The sequence below is a fragment of the Hyalella azteca genome, unplaced genomic scaffold, assembly GCF_000764305.2.
Source record: "Hyalella azteca isolate HAZT.00-mixed unplaced genomic scaffold, Hazt_2.0.2 contig13025, whole genome shotgun sequence".
NCBI lineage: Eukaryota > Metazoa > Arthropoda > Malacostraca > Amphipoda > Hyalellidae > Hyalella > Hyalella azteca.
The window spans coordinates 90,774-113,234 of NW_025942962.1; the positions used below are offsets into that span (position 1 = coordinate 90,774).

Sequence of the window (22,461 nt, forward strand, 5' to 3'; positions counted from 1 at the left end):
TTAAGGTTTAGGCAAAACAAGTTGCCTACCCAACAGTTGTCGGTGGATAATATCTAAACAAATGCCTGTGGTAAAAATCCATCATGAGGCTGCACGGCCAATCAGTACACAAGCAAATCTTCAGATATGTACCGTATAGTAATGAAAGTTGGTCATATAGTAGTACCAAATTATGTTAACTGTTTTATTTGCATTGCGTTGCTATCTTTCGCAGATGCAGTGGCTCAATATGGCTTTATTTCGGTCCAGGCTGATGCAAGTGTCGTTGTTGACAAATGCGTGTTTGATTGCCTACCTTTCCCTCGAGCAATTTTTTGTTCATGAATCTTGCAGTCAGATTTTCACTCTGTCTCCATCCCATCACCACTGGAATGAAGCTAATTCAGGTATCCAACTTCCCAGGAACACTGCACCCTATTATTTTGAACAGACTGAATTCTCACAGCAGGTTTCACGCCCCAGGGACGATACAACTGTTAACTCTAACAAGGTGCAGATAAAACAGGAGGTAACCGAACATCTGCATGCGTCCGGCATCTCAAATGGTGCCCCTGATCCTCCTCCGCTTTCCCTCGAGAAGAAAATGTTTCCAGATTTTCGTGGATGTGCCTCTCGTCCGTCGTTGCCAATCCAAAGCCAACACGGCGAGTACTGGATTCTCGAGAATTACATTCCTGCCGATCTGTCCTTCCGATGCGATGAATCTATCACTTACACCACGCACGGGGACTACACCCACCTCGACAACATTGAAACCATCACCTCCAGGTGGCAGGTATGGACCAATGCTTTGCCTTCTTCATCTCTCAAGGCAGTCGGAAACTATCCTTGTACTGCGTAAGAATGAATATTGTGATTAGTTTACTCCTTTTTTCCTCCTCAATGATTTCCACCGAAATTTAATATGTCATAATGAAAAATGGTGTACTTTGCAGTAGTTCAATATACAGCATTCTTAATTCCATGTCAGTTTAGTAAAGATCTTGTCAAATGACGCTTTTTAAATTTCTGGTAGACAAATCAAGAAAATTACTAGAATCGACACAATTTCTTCATAACAGACACTACTATGCTCTACTGTACGAACAGCTACATAACCAGGCTGTTCTACGCAGTCATTCGGAGGCTCTCAGTCCCAGTTGGGTGAACTTCTGCCAATATTCCAGCTGTGCATCCCACTTTATAGTCTCCTGTGGCCTCTCGCAGGCCAGTGTGTCTTTAGCCCTCATCACTGCTCTTTTATCCCCTTCAAATGAAGATATACAAGCTAGTTTCCGTTTTTCATCTAGGAGGGCGATGTGGATGACTAGGATCGTTAAACAAGCAGTAGACCCAGTGGTCTTCGGCTTTTCATCGTCACCTCTAATGATTCTGAATATTCAATAATGACAGCATATGCTTTGTCAACCAAAAAGTTTAGTTCTGCGCTAAAATGCTTCATCCGAATAACTGCAGCTTAAATATTCTAAATAATCTCCGCGATCAATTTTGTCGAACTCTTTCGAAAGTAAACGGATTGAACATCGACATCTGCACCCTCCTCCAGTAGGGCCAGAATATGACGGTGATGCTCCAGTAACTGAGTAAAAACCATTTCGACAGGAATCGTATTTCGAAATATCATATAATTCAGCTCCCTTCATGGAATAAACAAGTATTCTGGCCACGTCCAACTCGAACACCTTGATTAATTTGAAGGCACGGACCTTGGACTGCAATTTTTGATTTAAATACAGTAGGATAAGACGAGATGCGTTCTGCGCTTAATTTGGTTTTTATAGATGCATGGGGATTGGTTAGGGTTGGAGGGGAGGAAGAACCCGTCAGGGCTTTGGAAGGCTTAAACGAAGTAGTGATGGGAGGGCGTGGTTCCTTATAATACCTCATTCATAAGTTCAAATATTATTAAGAAAATATAAATGATACATACTTTCCATTTACATGCATTTCGCTTTTGTTCTTTTATTGTATTTCGTTATTTTAAGCCTATAACTATTCATTTGTTTGTGTAGAGGTATTGAGTGTTGTCCATGCGAATATCGGATATGTTTCTCCTTCTGATAAGAATGATTTTCAAGTGTTCATGTTCGTCCCAATGAGCCATTCGCTTTCGAATGCGTTTGTCAGTCGTATTGCAAATTGTGTCTTAATTGTTTGCAAGAGTGAATTTGTTGTTGCACCAGAGGCTGAGGTAATTTTGCATTATCTTTAGAGAGGACGGGGATCATGGAGGAAGTTATTTGTTCGTAGAGAGTTTTAGACTCCTGCGTCTTGAAATAATTTTCTCGAAATGAACCGGGACAGACGAAACGAGACGAGAAAATTCCGGGAAAAAAATAACGGGACAGAGGGTAAAATTTGTCCCGGAATAAACGTATAAACCGAGACAATACTTCTGTCCCGGAATTTAAAACTTGTGTCCCGGTAAATTATGAACCGGTACGAGACAGACAGATTTGAAACGAGACGAGACGAGATTTGACTTAATAATATAAGACAAAACAAGTTTTTCGATTACGATACGAATCATTTCGAAAACATGAGTTGAAGAATGACAAGTTAGCCCTTTATTGCTAATAGGGCCATACACAGTTACCAGTTAAATTGAGTTAATTGCAGATTTTGCAAAATTTGACTGACTAACTGGCATGGCAGTTAATTAGTGGTCCGACAAACCGCAAACCTGTCGATGCATGCATGGCTGAGTATTGAGTCAAAAATGTTACTCTTAAGTCATAACTAAGGCTTCGATGGCACTTATGGCAACCGTACGAATATGAGTCGAGTTTATTACGCGTTCGGACCGCGTTCAGGCACTGTGGAGCGCATAGGGAGTAGGGACGCAGTGTCTAGATTAGTCGGCCAATTAGTAGACAGTGGAGTGGAGTCCTGGTAAGATATTCCTAATAATACTAAAACTAGTATTAGATTGTCTTTGCCTTAAGTAAAATTATGTGCTACGCCTCCAGGAAATCTTCACAATTGCGCAGTTTCCTAAACTGTTAATAAACGCTTGTTTATCGTTATTTAGAAAGGATACACATGGATATTTCGAGTTCTTTTTTGAAGATCAAACTATTATAATTTTTCCAATTTAAATTTTGTTGTATTTTAAAATGTTGTTGATATAACTTTCCAAATTTTTTGTTGAAGGAGATTGCTTAAGGCAATATCGATGAATCTGATTCTGTGATTGAGCTGGAGGCAAATCAAAGTCTGTCCAGTCAGCCGATGTCACCAGCTACAGCTAGTATGGCCTCCTCCAAACCATCATAGAACACAATTTTTGTAAAAAAACGTGTTTTTCCATTTTTATTTGCCTGTCAAGATTAAGAACCATATTAAACCACAACATGTATTCGTAGCAAAAATCATTTCATTTACCGAGCTCCAATCAGAATAGTAAAAGGATCCGTCTCAAGTTTTTATATAAATGCAGAGGTGAGCAGTAGCGCGCTACATGTAGCGGCCGCTACATTTTCAGTAGCGGTAGCGGCGCTACATATTTAAGTAGCGATACGAGGTTTTGCCGCTACAGCGCTACCGCTATATACATTTATAGATAAAGCCTTTAGATTTTACTTACTAGTATTAAATATTATTTAAAAACAAGCATGATACATACATAATATAAATTACAGAATAAGTACGAAAGATTTCGGTGTTGTCAACCTCAGCCTGTTACTAGTGTCAACATGTTAGTTGTTACCGCCAGAGGTGTGCAGTAGCGCGCTACATGTAGCGGCCGCTACATTTTCGGTAGCGGTAGCGGTGCTACATTTAAGCAATTGTAGCGGTAGCGGTAGCGCTCGCTACATTTAGAGCATGTAGCGGTAGCGGCCGCTAAATTTCAAAGTAGCGCTGCCCAGCTCTGTATAAATGTATGATGGTAAGCCAAAGTTTACACCACATCAATAATTGGTTCGTCTCGTTAAAATGGCTATAAATTCCGGGAAATTTTAAGGTACCTATTTTAACCGGGATGTCTCGTCTCGTCTCGGTATCGTCCCGGAATTCCTACGGAGGGCAGAAAATTGTCCCGGTTTTTATTGCGAACCGGGACAGAGCCTGTTGTCTCGTCTCGGACAAAAAAAAATACCAAGCGCAGGAGTCTAGAGCGTTTTGTCTGTTTGGTGGTTGTTGTCGAGTGTTTGTCCCTGGTTATAAAGGTGTCGTAGGGAATGATGATTATTTGTGGATGGTGTATCTTCAGTCTCACTTTTTCGGTAGTGGAGTACTTCCGACGAATCTGCGTTCTTCCCATAGAGCTTATTGCATCAGTCCGTATTTTTTCTTTCTAAGTTCAACGGCAAACCAAGCGCTGTGTGGCTACAGAGGGATTTCAACGGGATATTTTTTGCTCCTAAATAGTTTAATCGGGATCGGTCAATCAAGTCCGGGTCTAGAGATGAATAGTTCTTTCTACTGTGCGTTGAAGACTTTCCTTTTGTAGGGTCGCGGTCTATATTCCACCCTGCCAAGATTAACTTATATTTAACGTAGAATGGGTCAACAACGACAATGCTTGCTTTCAGCGGGCAGTAGAGCCAATCTGGAATGCTCCTAACCTACATTTGGATCAGAAAAGGCGGCACATCTCAAACAAATATTAAGGGTGACGCACCGATGATTATAGATGGACGTTGTACATTATTGGTGGCGTAACGATGAGTGACCACATCAGTCAACGTGCTTGTTGTGTATACGTAATCCTTAAAATATGTGGAAAATTAAAAGAATGTTGGTCAGTGTGAGAGTGAATCTATATAGGCACTGGATTTGTACCTAACGGAAAAAATGTATCGACTTAATTGAAGAGGTGCCTATCGATAGCTCATCGATGCGCTATCGGTGTCAATAGGTAGTTATCGGTGAAAGAAGAGTTTTTTGGTTATAGTCGATATCGGCAGGTTATCGGTGGCACATATAGGAGTCACGCCATTGGTGCTCCTACTATAGTTTCCATCTATAGCCACCAATATTCATCGGTGCCCACCAATAATCTTATTTGGGACGTGAAAACGATGTCTTTCAGCGGATGTGTACCAGGAATCTCACATTCTTCTCTCATCACCCGCTGACGTACCCGATGCAAGAGCCAATGCGGACGTCGAAGAAGGCGACGAAGATGGTGAAGACAAAGGGACCTCAATGACGATGAAGACTATAAGACATAAATTATATCCAGCAAAAAGTCTGGCTTGCTATTTTACGTAGATTGCTTTTTTATAGAAAATCAACCTATGCCTTCATTGGGCATTGCAATCTTAATTGTCAATTAGATCAAAATACAGGTAACTTACAGATATTATCTAATAAAACGCTCATAATAAAAGTATTAAAGCCTTTTACGGATTGAGCTAATAATAGAATTATATTAAAATGATTCATAAATACTAATAATTGGATTTGTATATACAGTTTTATTGCTGATTTTGGGGACATTTTATAATTCAGAAATATTTTTTACTCAATCGAGAACATACTCATAAATACCAAAATGATCAATATCGGGCAAAAGGAGGTCGATTTTCCCATTAGACATTTTTCATTCTCTGAGGTATTTAGGGCGATTGGTGGAATGAATGACCTGCAAGACTGCATTTTCTGGAATTTTAGGGCGATTGGTGTAGTGGATGACCTGCAAGACTGCATTTTCTGGAGTGGTAACTCCTTCAATGTCGAAGAGTTTAGTTATGAGCGCATGTAACCCAAATAAAAATTAAGAGTGGAGCACCTATGTTTTTATGATGGCTATCAGCTGACGCCATAGGTGGAACGACTGTGATTTATACAGTGAATTAAGAGTGGCGTGCACCATCTATCCCACACCTATAACCTGCCGATGGCCCCCCTACCCCTAAAACTATTCTTCCGCCAATAACTACCCCTGGGCCTATACTTTAAAAAAAATTAAGAGATCGTAAGTTCATCAGCCAAACATTGACGGCCTTCCAAGCAAAATCCACCAATCATAGGCAAGAAAATAGAGCGTAAGTACTTACGTTCACTTAGCTTGTTTTGAAAGTATGGCCCCTAGGCACCAGTGGCGCCTCTTAGTATTCCTTAGTATTTGTTTGGGACATAGCAGTCCCAGGCCACGATGGATCGCCGCCTCTGATTATCGTTCATCCGCCCCCATTTGGGCCACCTGATGCACGATGCTGTTGCTTGCTTCTCGCCGCTGGTAGTGTTGCAGGGAGGGGTCGATCTGAGATTGTGCTCAGGAACACGTCTAGTTGTCTCTTGAAGGTCTCCAGGGTGAACTCCCCCTCTCTTAGATCCCTTGGTAGGGCGTTGAACAGCCTTGGTCCTGCCACAGAGAGTGATCCTTCTCGCAGGGATTGAAATCTGACTGCGGGTCTATTACGTAGGGGGGGGGGGATCTTGCACAGTCTCCCCCTTCTCTCGTTGTGATATGTCTGAATCCTGAAGGTCTCGCTCTCGAAGTTTGGCACCATTCCGGTTATCATTTTCCATGTGTACAGAATGACACACCTCTCCCGTCTCCTCTGCAGTGAGAACAGACTCAGTCGCTGTAACCTCTCCCAGTAGATAAAATTCTCCATCCCTCTGATCCTGGAAGTAAAGGTTCGTTGGAATCCTTCCAGTTGCCGTATTGCGCCTAGTGTGAACGGAGTCCAGAGCTGGCAGCAGTATTCAAGGATAGGTATTACAAGGGCCCTGAAGAGTGTGATCATCGGTTCCGCTTCTCTCGTTCTGAACGTCCGCCAGATCAACCCCATCTGTCGTCTACCTTTTGCGGTTATTGCCGGTATGTGATCACCAAAATTGACCTGATTAGTCATCAACACTCCTAGATCGTGAACGAGTCGCTTCTCTTCGATTTCCGAGTTGTCAGGTGCCCGGTAGCGGTGATCCATTCCAGCTCTTCCGGTTCCTCTGTACCTCAGGACCTCAAACTTGGTCCCGTTGAACTGCATGTTGTTCACTAGGGCCCAGTCATATATTGCAGAGAGGTCTTCTTGTAACCTCTCACTGTCCGTCCTGTCCGTGATTGTCATTAATATCCTGGTGTCGTCCGCGAATGACGATGCAGTGGCGTGGTTATCCCCTGGAAGTTCTTGAATGACTCCAATTTCGTTCTCCTGCCTTGAGTATCGGGGTTCGCTGAATACTTTTTCAAATTGAGCTCCCAGAAGTTCGCACATGCCCTTGTCGTCTCCAACAAGGACATCATTATTTTTCAGAGGCCCCACTGCGGCTCTGATTTTGGCCTTTGACCGGGCATATTTGTAGAAATATTTGGGATTCTTTCGAATGGCAGACACCGCTTGCGCCTCTGCAATTTGTTGCTCGGCCTCGTGTGAGTCCTGCAACTGTCGTTCAGTTTCCTTAATTTTAACCTTTAGATATTCCAGCCTCTGCCTCTCTATATTCCCGGAGGCCATCCGTTATCTGGTTGTTCAAGCTCGCTCGTTTTCTCATAAGGATCCGTCTGTCCCTCGGAATTATGTGGCCTTTGGGGGTCGCCTTTTCCGGCGTGTGACGCACGCATACCTGCAGTAATACTTCGCACAGTTTGTTGTACATTGTTTCGGCGTTTAATTCCAGTAACTCAGATCTCCAGTCAATTTCGAGGAGTTATTTCCCAATGGCCTCCCAGTCTGTTCTTCGATGATGGAAATTTAGCCCAGCTAGCCCCTCTCGAGGTGTAGGTCTAGGCTGGGTTCCCCTCTCAATTGTTGTCTTGACCACCACTAGTCGATGGTCAGACAGTGTGGTCTCCTCAACACGAATATCAGCAACCAGTTCTTCATTGCTGGTGAAGAATAGATCTATGATATTATGTTCTCTTGAGACACTATGAGACACCGATGGCCACCTTTAAAATTAGATCAATAAAAATTTTTAATTTAGTTTCAAATCCGATGCTTTCGTATTTACTGATATTGCTTCATACAATTACCATTCTAATGGCTGCGTATATAAATCCACCAAGACAGTACAAGTAACAATGTCAGACATGTAGCAGGAACAAAGTATCAGAGTACCATACACATACCTTGTGAGAAATCGATTTCAAGAAACTCCCTGCCTGCAAGATTCGAACTCCGTTCTCCCTCACGCGAAGCCAAGCCTCTGCCGTTGAGCCATCGGAGAGGACATGGCGGTCGAGTAATTTTAGAAGATTTAACTGAAGTATTGCAATTATTAATTTCATCAAATGAGAGAAGTTAATGCTACCACCGTGATGATTAGATGGTTCCATCAACAATTTTATTCGAACATGCTGCTACATTCGAGTAAACATCCGCTGAAAGAAGCTTCATTTATCCATAACGAACGATGTTCAGTTCAGATTAAAGGCTACGGGAAAATGCTTTATAAGTATAGAAGTATCATAATACCAACATTACACCAATTTAACAGCGGTTTGATTCAATATATTTTCACCAAGAATATTCTGACGTGAAATAAGGAATTGATTTTACACGATTATTTTGAAAAGTCAGGAATGAAATACCTGCACCACTTCTAGTCACTACAGTATTTTTCTCTAGCCTAATCATTAGTCTTTTGCGTATGAAAGATACCGGGGCCTCTTTCTTAGAAATTTAGACGTAAAATCTAAATAATTATCTGACTGTATATTAAATTTCACAATCGAAGTCAGGATGGCTAACCGAGTTTTTACTCGTATCCTCTGCGTAAAAAGGATACTTTTGTTACAAGCAAATTACCCGGGAAGAACATGTTTCAAGCAGGACAAGGTAAAGATTAGTAGGTAGCTCAACTCCGACGCGCGTCAAGCCAACCGTTATGAACGTGTGCTTACCTTACTGGACTCGTTGTCTGCCCTTGATGCCTAGCCGTTGTGCTTTACAAAAAAGATGAGCCGCTGTCGACTACGTCAACGTGGCTTTTGAGTTTAGATAAATGGGGCAACTTGAGAATATTGTAATTATAATGTAACACTTTATTGATCCATATAATTTATACTTAATGATACAATAATTAGTCTTAATTGATCGCAATACTTCCAACACAGCCAGTTGGCGCATACGCATAATTCACAATAAATTTACGCAATATTTCAGGTGAACATGGAAAATTGGATTCGCCGTCATCTATGGAAAAACTGTATTTATTGCAACAAAATTTTTTCATTGTTGATCGGACAATTTATATCGGGAACAGTCTGATACATGGCCAGTGGCTTCACTTTGGTTTGACAATTTTGTGGTCACCTTGCTTCTCTCTGTCAGTTTCATTGGTACCTGCCTAATTCACGCTAAATTTTCTTGATATAACTTAATCTTAAAAGCCAAGCACACAAAATGAAGTCATTGTTTCGTCTTGATCTCGAATGACCCGCAACCCAAGAACACCTTTCTACGTTGGATAAACTACAGGGGCAAATACCTTCGTGCATAGTGTAGGCAAACGTTTTTCAGTGGTTTAAAAGAGATTTGCTTTCAATGCGCTATCGATTATTCAGACCCTATAAATCAGCGATGATTTATAGATGACTGCCACCTTAACTCGCCATCCTCTCGATTTATTGATGCTTTATTGACGATTTTTGGCAAATCTGGCCACCCACCGTTACGCCACCTACAAACTACTACCGCCACTTATAATCATCGGTGCGCCACCCTTAATTTTTATTTGGGAATGTTATTCTCAAAAGCGTTTACGCGAACCCATATTACTGACTCGTCTAATTTCCCAAAACAGATCAACTTTTCATTTTTTCTTGTAGGACATTGTAGGACTACCGCTAAAACTAATGATTGTAAAATTTTCTGTACGCAGGGTCCAGTGAGCATTGGCCTATATGCTCCTGGAGGCGACTTCAACATAACCACATCATCCATCATGTACCTCAGAGACTGCAGGACAGAGAGCATCAGGAAATATGTGACTTTCCACCTTATCTATCACACAGATCACATCCCTGAGAAGGTCAGAAAATAATTCTCGGCAAGCCAGTTTTTTGTTATCATAGTGAATCTCAAGTAAATAAATGTGAATTAAAGACTGTCACATTTAAAATATTACATTACACATGATGCTCAAGTCTTATTTTGAAATTTGAAATAGGTTTCGACTTACTGCGATGGCTTTTTTCTAGACACTATACGAGTGCCTAGATATAGACACTCGTATAGACCGTAATTCATCCTAATCATTATACGAGTGATCTATATATATATACAAGTATTACGGTATCTGCACAACTCTTGACGTACCTCCACTAGTTCTACTTCTCTAATTTTTGACGTAATTTTTGCTCCTGCTGACTATAACTAATAATTACAGATACCGACGACGGAGGAGTTAATGGGCCAAAAGATGAACTGTAGTGTAGACCCGCCCAATTGGATGAACGTCACATCGTATCGACGTCAGAAGGGACTTGTATACCCCATCAATGTTGCAAGGAACGTTGCCCGCAGGATGGCAACCACATACTTCGTCTTCCCTTCAGACATCGAGCTTTACCCTTCCGTGAATTTTATTCCAGGTAATTATTTATCACCAATTGGGATTTGTGTTACATTTTCTTTATTAATTGCGTGCCTTTCTAAAGATGGTCTGATGTTCTTTCGTTTCATTGAAACTTTGCGTTATTGTTACTAACGTGTAAAATGTATCAGTCAGGAAAATAATAATTTAATTTGTTTTTATTGAAGTAGTTTCGCATTTGCATCCGATAAATCCCGTTGTTTATGAGAACAGGTGGCATCTTCCCTTAAATGCATTCCAGGTTCGTCATGATCTCACCGATTTTTGTGAACTCATTAGTTCTATATTTGCTGAATTTCATCCTAATCATTGATCACAGTTTATTTCAACGGCCACTTAATGCTATCATAATAACCGTATTAAATGCAAAATCAAATCATAAAAAAGTAGCCGAGCACAACATTAAATTTTTCCCCTCGCTTAAAATGCCATATTCTCAGGTAACGTATTTTATAACTTACTGAACAGAATTTCTCGAAATGCTAAAGAAACCTGACGTGTCGAACACGACTCAGCCACGGGTGTATGTGTTCCCCATCTTCGAAGTGGAAGAAAGCTCGCTTCCACCCAAGACCAAAGAGGAACTCATCAAGATGCTTGACAGCAAACACGCAATCCCATTCCACGAGCGAGTCTGTAAACCCTGTCACAATATCCCCCATTCCGAGGTGAGTCTCGAAGCTAGCGACCACAAGTCATCGGCCTTCATCCTAAGTTCAGTTTCTGCTCCATGTGTCGCAGCAGCACTTACCTGACGTTGGTTTCACTTATTTTAGGTTGTTTTCTATTTAATATAAATCGTACGACCAATTTAAAGGCTCATATGAGGTAGGACAAGAATAACGATTTTCATTCAGTTACTTCTTCAGTCTGAGTACCGAACCCTGTATAAACAAGTTATACAGTGTAACATGTATAAATACAATTGGAATTACATATTATTATAAGCATATTACTCAAATTAATTTCGTTTGTGATATCAGAAAATAAAATACTCGCGTTCTTGTGACAAAGCTCATGAACTCGGAAACAAATACACTTGAAGTCGGAATGAGGTTGACAACACTGTTGTGTTCAAGGTGGTGACATTCACCTTAAGACATAAATCTAATTTCGATATTTAATTCTAACCTTAAATAGTTCTTTATAATTATTTTAGAACCTTAAACCTAGATGAGACAACTCTGCGCAATAGTCATTATTTAAAATTCATAAAGTGACTCTCTGTGCTAAATGCGACAACATTCATTATTCAAAGTTGGGTGTCTGCATCAGCTACCAGATCACCACCCTCCATTCTAAGGTTGGGTTCTATCCCATGCAGTTTCAAGATTACCTCTTATCCTGAATCCGTTTATTTCTCTGCACAGTAATTACCTGCATAGTAATTTAGACACACACAGTAATTGTAAGGGTGCGTCTAAAGTTTATTCTGGGATTCTTATGATTTTTTATAATTGAACACATATTTTAAAGATAAGACTCGCACTGATCAAGCGCCACCCAGATTCATGTATCACGCCAAATCCAAATGTTTTCCCAGAAATTACTTGGAATACTGTTGGGTTTGGTTCGGGCTGCGATTTAAATATTATCGGCGAAGCATTCTTCGAATGTCAGAATGACTTCAGTAGTATAGGAGTGAGCCTATCACAACAGCTTGTCTAAACAGCCTTTACAGGGTTCCGATCATTTACCCATAATTTTAATTCCGAAAACCTGGTCATTTACTCACATTCTTACCCCGAATATTACCCATCAAAATTGACCGATTACTCCCGAATAAAACCTGGTCATTTACCCACAATTGTATTTAGAATCTTGACCATAAAAAATTTGAGCACTGCATATTCCGATCAAAAACCTGACCATTTACCCCGAATCTTGACCATCAAAATCATGGGTTGACGACCATTTACCCCGATTGACCGAGCACTTTTTAACCGAGAACTCAGGGCTTAACATAAGCGGGTGTCGGAAAAATACTTCAGTGGGATATATAATTGGTTTAAATATTTGAAATACTTTCCAGAACCTGGATGATAATGACACATATTGCTTACAGACAGCGCTGCCACTATACTGATACACTTCTCGAGTGAGACATGAAAGGAATATATAGCTGCCCCAAGCCAGCGCTGGCGTAATATGCACGGCTGAGCGTTGTAAATGCGAGTAGACACGCAACACATCCGTCTGATAGACGCTCACTAGGCTTTCAACACCGTTAACAAGGCTAACGCATCACTTTCATTGAGGCCATAATAGTTGTTCTTATTATTTTATCCGCTCATATAAGACGAGCCGTGGTTTGCGAGATTTTCATGCACAGATCGAAACAAATAGCAAAACAATATCACGATGTGAGAGTCGATGAATAGCCCTGGTCAATTGACTACATAAACCCAGTAATTTATATCAAACTCCTATTTACGCCCGACAACTCAGCCATCTTCCAGTCTAATATATTGATCTAGGCGAATCATATTTTAATTCAGTGCAACATTTAACTGCAAAAGTATTGCTTAAATCATAGTAATATACAACTAGTCATTGATTTTTACTAGTCATTGAACTAGTCATTGAAAATTGAAATGCATTCTCCGGTCATTAATCGCACACCTTTATATATGTATTTCATTCAATGTTGGTGTGATTACATTAGTTCCAAGTTGGTAAATAACTAAACATTCAACATACTAGCTAAACATTCTCAGTTAAAAGAGTGCATGCATGATCGACCGTGGGTAAATGATCGTTTACAAAATTTTGATTGTCAAGATCGGAGTGAGATTGTGGGTAAATGGTCGGGTTTTTTTTTTTTTTGATCGGATGACAGTGTTCAAATTTTTGATGACCAAGATTCAAAATAAAATTGTGGTTAAAATGACCCGGTTTTAATCATGGGTAATTGGTCAATTTTTATGGTCAAGATTGGAAACAAGATTGTGGGTAAATGATGGGTAACCTATGATTTAAGCAAACTGTAGTAATAGGTTTACTTTAGTAACTAGTACTTTACATATCTAATAATTTTGCAGGAGTGGCGGGTGGCCACAGTGAAGCCAGGGCTGTCGGTATTGAACGTGAGCAGGCGTGAAGGTGCGTTTAAGCATTGGGAGCCCTTTTACGTAGGGACACACCGTGAACCTCTGCATGACGAACGCCTCTCGTGGGAGGGCAAGAGCAACAAGATGACTCAGGTTAGCCATGTTCTTGAGGGTGTTTTTATCAGCTTCTAAATGTTCTTAGTGGCTTTCAAGTATTTCGAATATGTTTCTTACTGGTCTTCTGGTAATTCGGGCAATTTCTTGATAAAGTTCAGGCAGATCTCATGTTATTAGTTCAGGCAGGTCAAGCATGCTCGTAGTGACGTTCAGGCTGGAGAGTCATATTCACAGACGCATGCAGTTAAAGAGGAGTCTTGAGATGAACAGCAATCAATCACGAGCAAATGACTCATGATTTAGTGACTAATTTCATCTGAATTTGCATTTTTCTTATCTATTGGTAACATGACAAAATGCACGCTGAGTTATAGGCCCATCAATCATAAGTCTGCTAGGCTCATTCATCAATTAAATTTTTAATTTGAATTCTATATTACGATCTCTGAAATAATTTTCATTGGAAAATAGCGAGCATAAAAATCATTCATCAGTAAATTTCGTCCCAAAGGAAATGACTTGTAGAGGTGTAGCTCTGTGGGTTAAACCTTTTATGGGGCCCAACAAGTTAATTAAGTTATCAGCAGAGCACCAATCAGCTAGAGAATCAGTGTGGTGTGAGCTTTCTCTAAAAAGCTGGGATAGCCTCCTAATAGGTGTCCTGTATAGATCACCCAACAGTTCCTCTGATAACGATAAAGTACTGAACAGTTTTCTACCAAGCATGACTTTCAGCAGGTCGCATATGTTAATCGTTGGTGGCTTTAACCATCCAGAAATAGACTGGGCACATGAATCCTCCCCAAGGGATGAGAATCACCCTTCATCCTTGTTCATGGAGTCTGTGAGAGACTCATTTTTATACCAGCACATCACAAAGCCAACCCATTTTAGAGGAAATAAGACTCCAAATACTCTAGACCTAGTGTTTACTAGTGAAGAATCAATGGTAGAAGAGCTTCGCCACGAGGCTCCGTTGGGCAAAAGTCACCACCAGTCATTGTTTTTCAGTATTAAGTGCTATACCGAAAAGACGCTTCGGAAGCGTGAACGTTTCAACGTTGCGAAAGGCGACTATGTTAAACTTCGTGAATCAGTGAGTGCAGCGAACATTTCGGACTGTATTATGAACATGAATGTGGCAGAGTCGTTATCATTCATCAAGAAAATGGTTATGTCTGCAGTTGATGCGTGTGTACCTAAGATAAAGCTCGGTGGAGTCAGAAAAATACAGTGGATGAACAATACGGATAAAGCAAAGCTAAAGGCAAAGAAGGAAGCCTACAAGCGTTATTTACGAACTCGTAGCGATGCTGAGTATAACCTGTATGCAAGAGCTCGAAATCAAGCTAAAAAAGCTTGTCGCACCGCAGTCAAAATTTTTGAAAAAAACGTTGCCAAAAACTCGAAAAAGAACCCGAAAGCCTTCTTCTTGTATGCTAGTTCGAAGTGTAAGACAAGGGACGGTATTGCTGATGAAAGTCAACGGAAGATATCTTCTGAGGAGGGCAAGGCCACTGTTCTAAATCAGTTCTTTAGCAGCGTCTTCACAGAAAAGGACTTGAACAGTATTCCAGCTATTGAGGAGCGACCAGTGGGCTCAAAGTTAGCTAGTTTTGAGATACATGAAGAGGAGGATCTCCAGCGCTTGGTCTCCCTGAATCCCAACAAGTCATCTGGATCAGACGGTTTCCACAATAGATTACTCAACGAATTAGCAACCGTCCTGGCCGGCCCTTTAACAGTATTCTTTCGAAAAACCTTGATCGAAGGGACTTTGCCGGCCGACTGGAAAGAAGCCCAAGTGACACTCCTGTTCAAAAAAAGTGACAGAAGTAACCCCGGTAACTACCGTCCTGTAAGTCTCACAAGTGTTGCGTGTAAGGTGATGGAATCAGTTATGAGGGATAGGATTATCGATCACTTGACTGTTAACCATCTTCTATCAGACTGTCAGCATGGCTTTATTGCTGGCAGATCATGCACCACTAATCTCCTGTCTACCTTGAATAATTGGACTTGCCTGCTGGACGAGAGGGAGCCAGTGGATGCACTGTACCTCGATTTTGTAAAGGCATTTGATAGTGTTCCGCATGAGCGACTGTTACGTAAAGTGAATTCTTTGGGAATAGAGGGAAATGTACTCCAATGGATCAGGAATTTCCTAGTAGGCAGTAGACAACGTGTCAGCATTAACGGATCCGTATCAGACTGGCTAATTGTGCGCAGTGGCGTACCGCAAGGAAGCATTCTCGGGCCTGTTTTGTTTGTCGCTTTTATAAACGATCTATCAGAAGTAGTGTCAAGCGTGTGCTCCATGTATGCCGATGACACAAAAGTTTATAATACAGTTAAGGATGCGTCAAATAAAAGGCAACTGCAAAATGATCTTGATAGTTTAGTTGACTGGCCTGATGCGTGGCAGCTGCATTTCAATGCTGACAAGTGTAAAGTACTTCATCTCGGCAAGAACAATGAACAGCAAGCTTACAGCATGAGAAGACACGATTACAACGAGAGGGTTATGTTTGAGAAGTCTTGCGTGGAAAAAGATCTTGGAGTTTGGGTCGACAAGGAGCTAAAATTTTCTAGGCATATTGAAACACAAGTTAATCAATCAAATAAACTGCTTGGGCTGATCGACGATCCTACGAGTACCTAAATATAGAAATGATGAAGCTGTTGTTCACCTCTGTCGTGCGCCCGAACCTAGAGTTTGGAAACGTTGTGTGGTCACCGAGACTTGAAAAGGACAGAAATTTAGTTGAGAGTGTTCAAAAACGTGCAACAAGGATAATTCCAGGCTTAAAGGGCAAGTCTTATGAAGAAAGATTGACGAGTATGAAGCTTCCCAGTCTCCGTTATCGTCGCCTGCGTGGTGACCTCATTGAAGTATACAAGTATGCTCGTGGTTTGTACAAGGTCCCGGAAGGAATACTAGAATTTGAAACAAGAACTAACGCCAGGGGCCACAGCTATAAAATAAAAAAAACTGTACAACTTATCCACGCGACAACATTTCTTCTCGCTTCGAGTCACTGACATGTGGAACAGCCTCCCTGTCAGTCCCTGAAGATATTGTTGACGCTCCGAGTATGAACGCGTGCAAGAACAGACTAAACAAGGCCATGCAGGAGCATATGTTTAGTCTTAAAATGCCTCGTATCCTACGGAACAACCGAAATCTAGAAGCGATTTTAAATCTAACGTCAGTTGAAAAGATTTGATCAAAAGGCCAGTCTAGCCAAGAAAAGTACAAGAATCGGCGACAGGCCTATTCTTTCCAGCCCTATTCATCAATGCCGAAGTTACTATACTATACTAAATAGCGACTACGCTGTGATTTTCATACACACATATGTGATAATCTGCACAATGAAAAAGAACACTCACACTGAGCTCACCTTGGTTAGCTTGCGAAATTAGCATTTGTGTGAGAGGGGATCGGACTCATCTATCTTAGAGAAGATTTTATTCACTCTCCTTAATACCACGTTCACATATACTACAGTGAGTGCAAAAAGTATCCGACACAAAGGGAAACCTTTATCTAATCGAAGTTCATTCAACAAAATAATAAAAAAACACTATATCAATGTAAATTTAAATAGAAAATACAACTTTTCATTAAATGTTGACTGTAATATTGCAATTTTGTAAAAGTCAAGGTTCAAGGAGTATCCAACAAATAGTAAGCAAATTTATCCAATACATCGTCATGTGACCTTCAGCAACCAAAACTGCTTCTAACCGACTGGAATGCTTATTCACAAGATTTACACTTATGCTAATAGGAATTAAAACCCACTCTTTCATGCATATTTCCTTCAAGTGGATGAGATTTCTTGGATCTCTCCTGTACCCCCAATTTCAATTCTCGCCACATATTTTCAATCGGTTTGAAGTCAGGTGATTGGCTTGACCATTCCAGTAACTCAATGTCCCTCTCCTGATACCATGCAGGAGTTGTGCTTAGGGTCATTGTCTTGTTAGAATATCCAACCTCGAGGAAGGTTCAATTTTTCGGCTGACTTCGCGAGACATCTCTCAAGAATGCCCCGATACATTTCGGAGTTCATCCTTCCTTCTATGATTTCCAATTTTCCAGGGCCTGCAGAAGAGAAACAACCATAAAGCCTTATTTTGCCACCTCCAAACTTCACTGTTGGGACGGTATTCTTCGGGCGAAACGCAGAGTCGATCCCGACAGATAGAGGATTCCACTCTTGGTCACCAAGAAAATTCCCTCTCGTGAAGGGAATTCACGTAAAGAACCGTCGGAACTTTGCTGATGAACGCGTGTGTAAACATTCAAAATTTTGGGATAAATTATTATGGTCAGATAAGATTATAAAATTGGGTTATTCAATTTGAACTGTGCCAGTCGTGTTTAGAGAAAGAAGAACTCTGCGTTTCACCCGAATAATACCGTCCCGACAGTGAAGTTTGGAGGTGGCAGAATAATGCTCTGGAGTTGTTTCTCTTCTACAGGCCTTGGGAAATTGGAAATCATAGAAGGAAGGATGAACTTAATATAGAATATATAGGGGCATTCTTGAGAGACGTCTCGTGAATTCAGCCGAAAAAGTGTTCCTTCCTTCAATTCGAAGGAAGTTGGATATTTCAACAAGACAATGACCCAAAGCACAAGGCTCTTACATGGTTTCAGGAGAGGGACATTGAGTTATTGGAATGGCCAAGCCAATCACCTGACCTCGATCCGATTGAAAATCTGTGGCGGGAATTGAAACTGAGGGTACAGGAGAGAAATCCAAGAAATTTTATCCAACTGAATAAAAGATGCAAGGAAGAGTGGGCTAAAAGTCCTATCAGCATAAGTGCTAATCCTGTGGAGAAGTATTCCAATCGGTTAGAAGCAGTTTTGGCTGCTAAAGGTCACATGGCGAAGTATTGAGGAAATTTGTTTACTATGTGTTGGATACTTCTTAAACACCTTGTCTTTTACGAAATTACAATTATCAAGTCAACATTAAAGGATGTTGTTATTTTGATATGAAATTTAAATTTATCATGTAAATTTACATTATAATAGTGTTTGTTTAAGGAATTTTTTTGAATGAGCTTTAAATAAAAATAAAATAAAAAATTCCTTTTTAAATAAAATTTTTCCTTTGTGTTGCAAACTTTTTGCACTCACTGTACTTTGTTCAATCAAAGTCGTTTGTGCAGGCGTACATCCTCTGCGTACGGGGCTACGAGTTCCATATCCTCGACAACGCCTTCCTGGTGCATCGGCCGGGCATCAAGAAGTATCATCGGTATGACGCGTCTCGAGAAGCAATCGTGGCCAAGCAGACTCGACTCCTCAAAGGCCATATTTTGCCCGAGTATAAAGTGCTCTTCGGGACTAAATCGGAATGCGTACTCTAACCGCAAACTTTTCTTGCAGAGTGGTCACTCCATTATTAAACGATTCTTGCTCAGAAGAGATTGCAGTAATTGTTTCATTGAAATGTAGACGGTGTTTTCGAGGAACTCTCTTATTGTGATGGATAAAATTTGCCAAATATCATGCCCAATGATTTGACGGAATCATATAAATTTTCAAGTTTCAACATCGAGTGCGTGCTTATATTTTAGCAAAAATGCGAGAAACTTTTAAAGGTTCTGAATAGTTGACGTCGTATAGCATAGTTAGTTTTTGAGGAAAATATATTAAACTTTTCTTACAGAACTATTCTTTACGTGAAATTTTGAACAAGAAATTCAAATTTGTATTATGATACGAACCATAAAAATAGTACATTTCAACTTCTAAGTTTGTTGAAAAAACGTGGACGACTGGGGGTTAAATATAGCGAAAATCATTAATTAACCGTTGATCTGAAGGCTGCGGAGAGGATTACAATGCCAGTGGCTACCAACGAGCACACTGCCCGAGTTATGGAGCACACATCCCCTATTCTTCGAAAATCGATTTCCCTACATTTTAAAAAAATGTATAAAAAAAATTTTAAAGACCACGTTTTTCATGTGGACTCAAAAGTATAAAATAATTTTTCGGCAGCTACTGATCTCTGTTTGCTTTCATTCTCTTGGTCTTTTGTATTTCAGTTAAAATATTTTACAACATCTAAAACGAAAAAATCGGAATGCGTACTCTAACCGCAAACTTTTCTTGCAGAGTGGTCACTCCATTATTAAACGATTCTTGCTCAGAAGAGATTGCAGTAATTGTTTAACTGTAATGTAGACGGTGTTTTCGAGCAATTCTCTTATTGTGAAGGGTAAAATTCGCCAAATATCATTCCCAATGATTTGACGGAAGCATAGAAATGTTCAAGTTTCAACAATGAGTGCGTGCTTATATTTTAGCAAAAATACGAGAAACTTTTAAAGGTTCTGAATAGTTGACGTCGTATAGCATAGTTAGTTTTTGAGGAAAATATATTAAACTTTTCTTACAGAACAATTCTTTACGTGAGATTTTGAACAAGAAATCCAAATTTGTATTATGATACGAAACTCTAAAAATAGTTCATTTCAACTTCTAAGTTTGTTGAAAAAACATGGACAAGTGGGGTTAAATATAGCGAGAATCATTGGATATGATTTATTAATTAACCGTTGATCTGAAGGATGCGGAGAGGATTACAATGCCAGTGGCTACCAACGAGCGCACCTCCCGAGTTATGGAGCACACGCCTCATATTCTTTGAAAATCGATTTCCCTGCATTTTTTAAATAAATAAATACTCGTTTTGCGATAAAAATGTAAACATTGGTTGAAATCAAAGATTTTAGGAAGATGTCCTAGCTGAAGTTTACAAGCAATAAGATTCCGAGAAATGGTAAGATGCTCATCAGATATAGTATTCAATGCATAAAACAGAGATAGGATTACCAATTTTCTTCGGTTTAAATATAGGCTTATAGCCATCGCCGGCTATAGGGTCTACGTAGAGACGCAACATAGCATAAATGTTCGCATGAGAGATGATATCACCTGCCGCGGAGCCGCGCTATTTAACCTCTGACGGGCTCTGTCCTAAGGACACGCAGCTCGCTGCTTCTTCGGCTCAAACCAGCTCACCACCCGCAATAGGGCGGCTCTGGCAGAGCACCCGGCAGTAGAGTTGGACCGTTTGTTGACTACGCGACAACGAATTTAAATTATTTTTTTTCTTCCTTGCGTCGAGATAACCGACTCATTACTCTTAACAATGACAAGTTAGATCAGATAGTATCCGCTGTCGAACATTCACGTCGTCTTACACTTGCGATATAAAATGCATACCAAAAAATTCAATTATTAGGGAGGCAGAAAGGCTTCAATTAACTTACCGCTAAGTGCTCCCACCGGATAAACGCCAATGGAAGCTCCGAGATTCATACACCTGGTGTCTCGCTCCCGATGTTCACGCCTTAACCAACTTGACTACCAAGACACATTACTACATGAGCTCTATCCATTAAATAACTACAAAACGAATGACTTGCTATCGTCCGGTAAATCGAAATATAGCCATATTTGAGAAGGAAGTGTTCTGAGACGATTCATTTATATTTCATTTGAAGAAATAAACGCAGCTGCTATTCAATCGAAAAAAAGAATGAGTCACAATAATCGTGATAATTATCGCTCATTAATGGAGGCTCATGATTTTCGTCCAAGCAAAATGCCGTTATTTCCGTCTTTTCTCAAATAACTCACAAGTTAGTTCTCTAGTTTATAAACATTTTATAATAGAGCAAAATTTACATTGCAATTTATTTCTGATTACTTTCATTTACTAAATCAGCCACATCTAGAAATTGAGGCAAATTTTTTATGATTAATGGAAAACCCTAACGCAGCACTATGAAAACGGTTTGAATATAAACTATGAGGGATTTTACGATGGTAGCGTTTTAAATAAAAATATTAATACGTTTTGAAGCAGCTTCTCCTTACGACTCTCAGTCGATAGCAGGAGATGTATATAATTTAATAAGATGCAAGTAAAATCAACAACATTTCTGTACACACGCGTTAAAAAAAATTTTCAGGACGAATTGATCGATTTTTTCTGACAGTTATTAAAGCATAGTTGTGCCTAAATGTTTCTCTTTGCGGAAGGACTCAAATTGGGAAAGCAAATGAAAAACTTATTCGAAAGTTTTAAAATAATGACGCGGTATATTAATCATAACTGGAATAAAAAATTGACTCGAAATGGCGTATTAGGTCACTTGAACTAGATTAGGAAGGTAGATGCCTACCTCGTCTCCAACTCTTACCCGCCTCCATCTCTCAACCCCCCCCCCCTCATGCAATGTAGGTCCTGAACAACTGCTTGGTTCAGGGCCCTGTCTCCCATGCCAGGCGACAGCGCCATAACAACGCCGTATTCCGGGCTGTTGAAGTTTTCCTATATATTAGCCATGACGCAGAGCTGCTTTGAAGACAACTGGCCGGTTACTATTACATGGCTCCGTCCGGTTTAAGCGCGGCAGGCTCTGTAAGCCCTACGCCAGTATCGTCTCACAATTTTAACTGGGACACTCCTCGTGCTTTATCCGGAGTCCCGACTGTGTCCACCGTCATTCCTCAAACGTCAACTACAGTTCATCGTGGCCTCTTCAAATTCCACATGTGAGCCCCCACCAGTACTCGATCGCTCCACAGTTCTCATCTGGCTTATGAAAATTACATAATTAGGCCAGATAAATATAATAGAGATGCAGTTGGTGGGAACCGTCTTGGTGTAGAGATGTAGTGAAGATGTCGCCGACAAAGTGAGATGACCGTCGCATGTGTGCTCGCTCCGAGATGGTTTTAGTTACCGGCATTTAGTTA

At 40.4% G+C, this 22,461-nt stretch overlaps 1 protein-coding gene across 1 annotated transcript; it reads left to right on the plus strand.

Annotated features, from left to right (window-relative positions):
- Positions 1–211: 211 nt before the first annotated feature.
- LOC108678103 (beta-1,4-glucuronyltransferase 1) lies at positions 212–19,463 on the plus strand. Its single transcript, XM_018166450.2, has 6 exons — positions 212–775; positions 9,781–9,930; positions 10,288–10,492; positions 10,963–11,162; positions 13,536–13,697; positions 18,852–19,463. The coding sequence occupies exons 1-6, from the start codon at positions 215–217 to the stop codon at positions 19,050–19,052; spliced, it is 1,479 nt and encodes a 492-aa protein (XP_018021939.2). The 5' UTR covers positions 212–214; the 3' UTR covers positions 19,053–19,463.
- The last annotated feature ends 2,998 nt before the right edge of the window (positions 19,464–22,461 follow it).

Excerpts from the sequence above, each read along its gene's own strand:
- LOC108678103 (XM_018166450.2), top strand. The coding sequence starts at position 215 with ATGCAGTGGCTCAATATGGCTTTATTTCGGTCCAGGCTGATGCAAGTG. Across the intron at positions 776-9,780 it reads CCATCACCTCCAGGTGGCAG|GGTCCAGTGAGCATTGGCCT; the intron begins GTATGGACCAAT and ends TTCTGTACGCAG. Across the intron at positions 11,163-13,535 it reads ACAATATCCCCCATTCCGAG|GAGTGGCGGGTGGCCACAGT; the intron begins GTGAGTCTCGAA and ends ATAATTTTGCAG.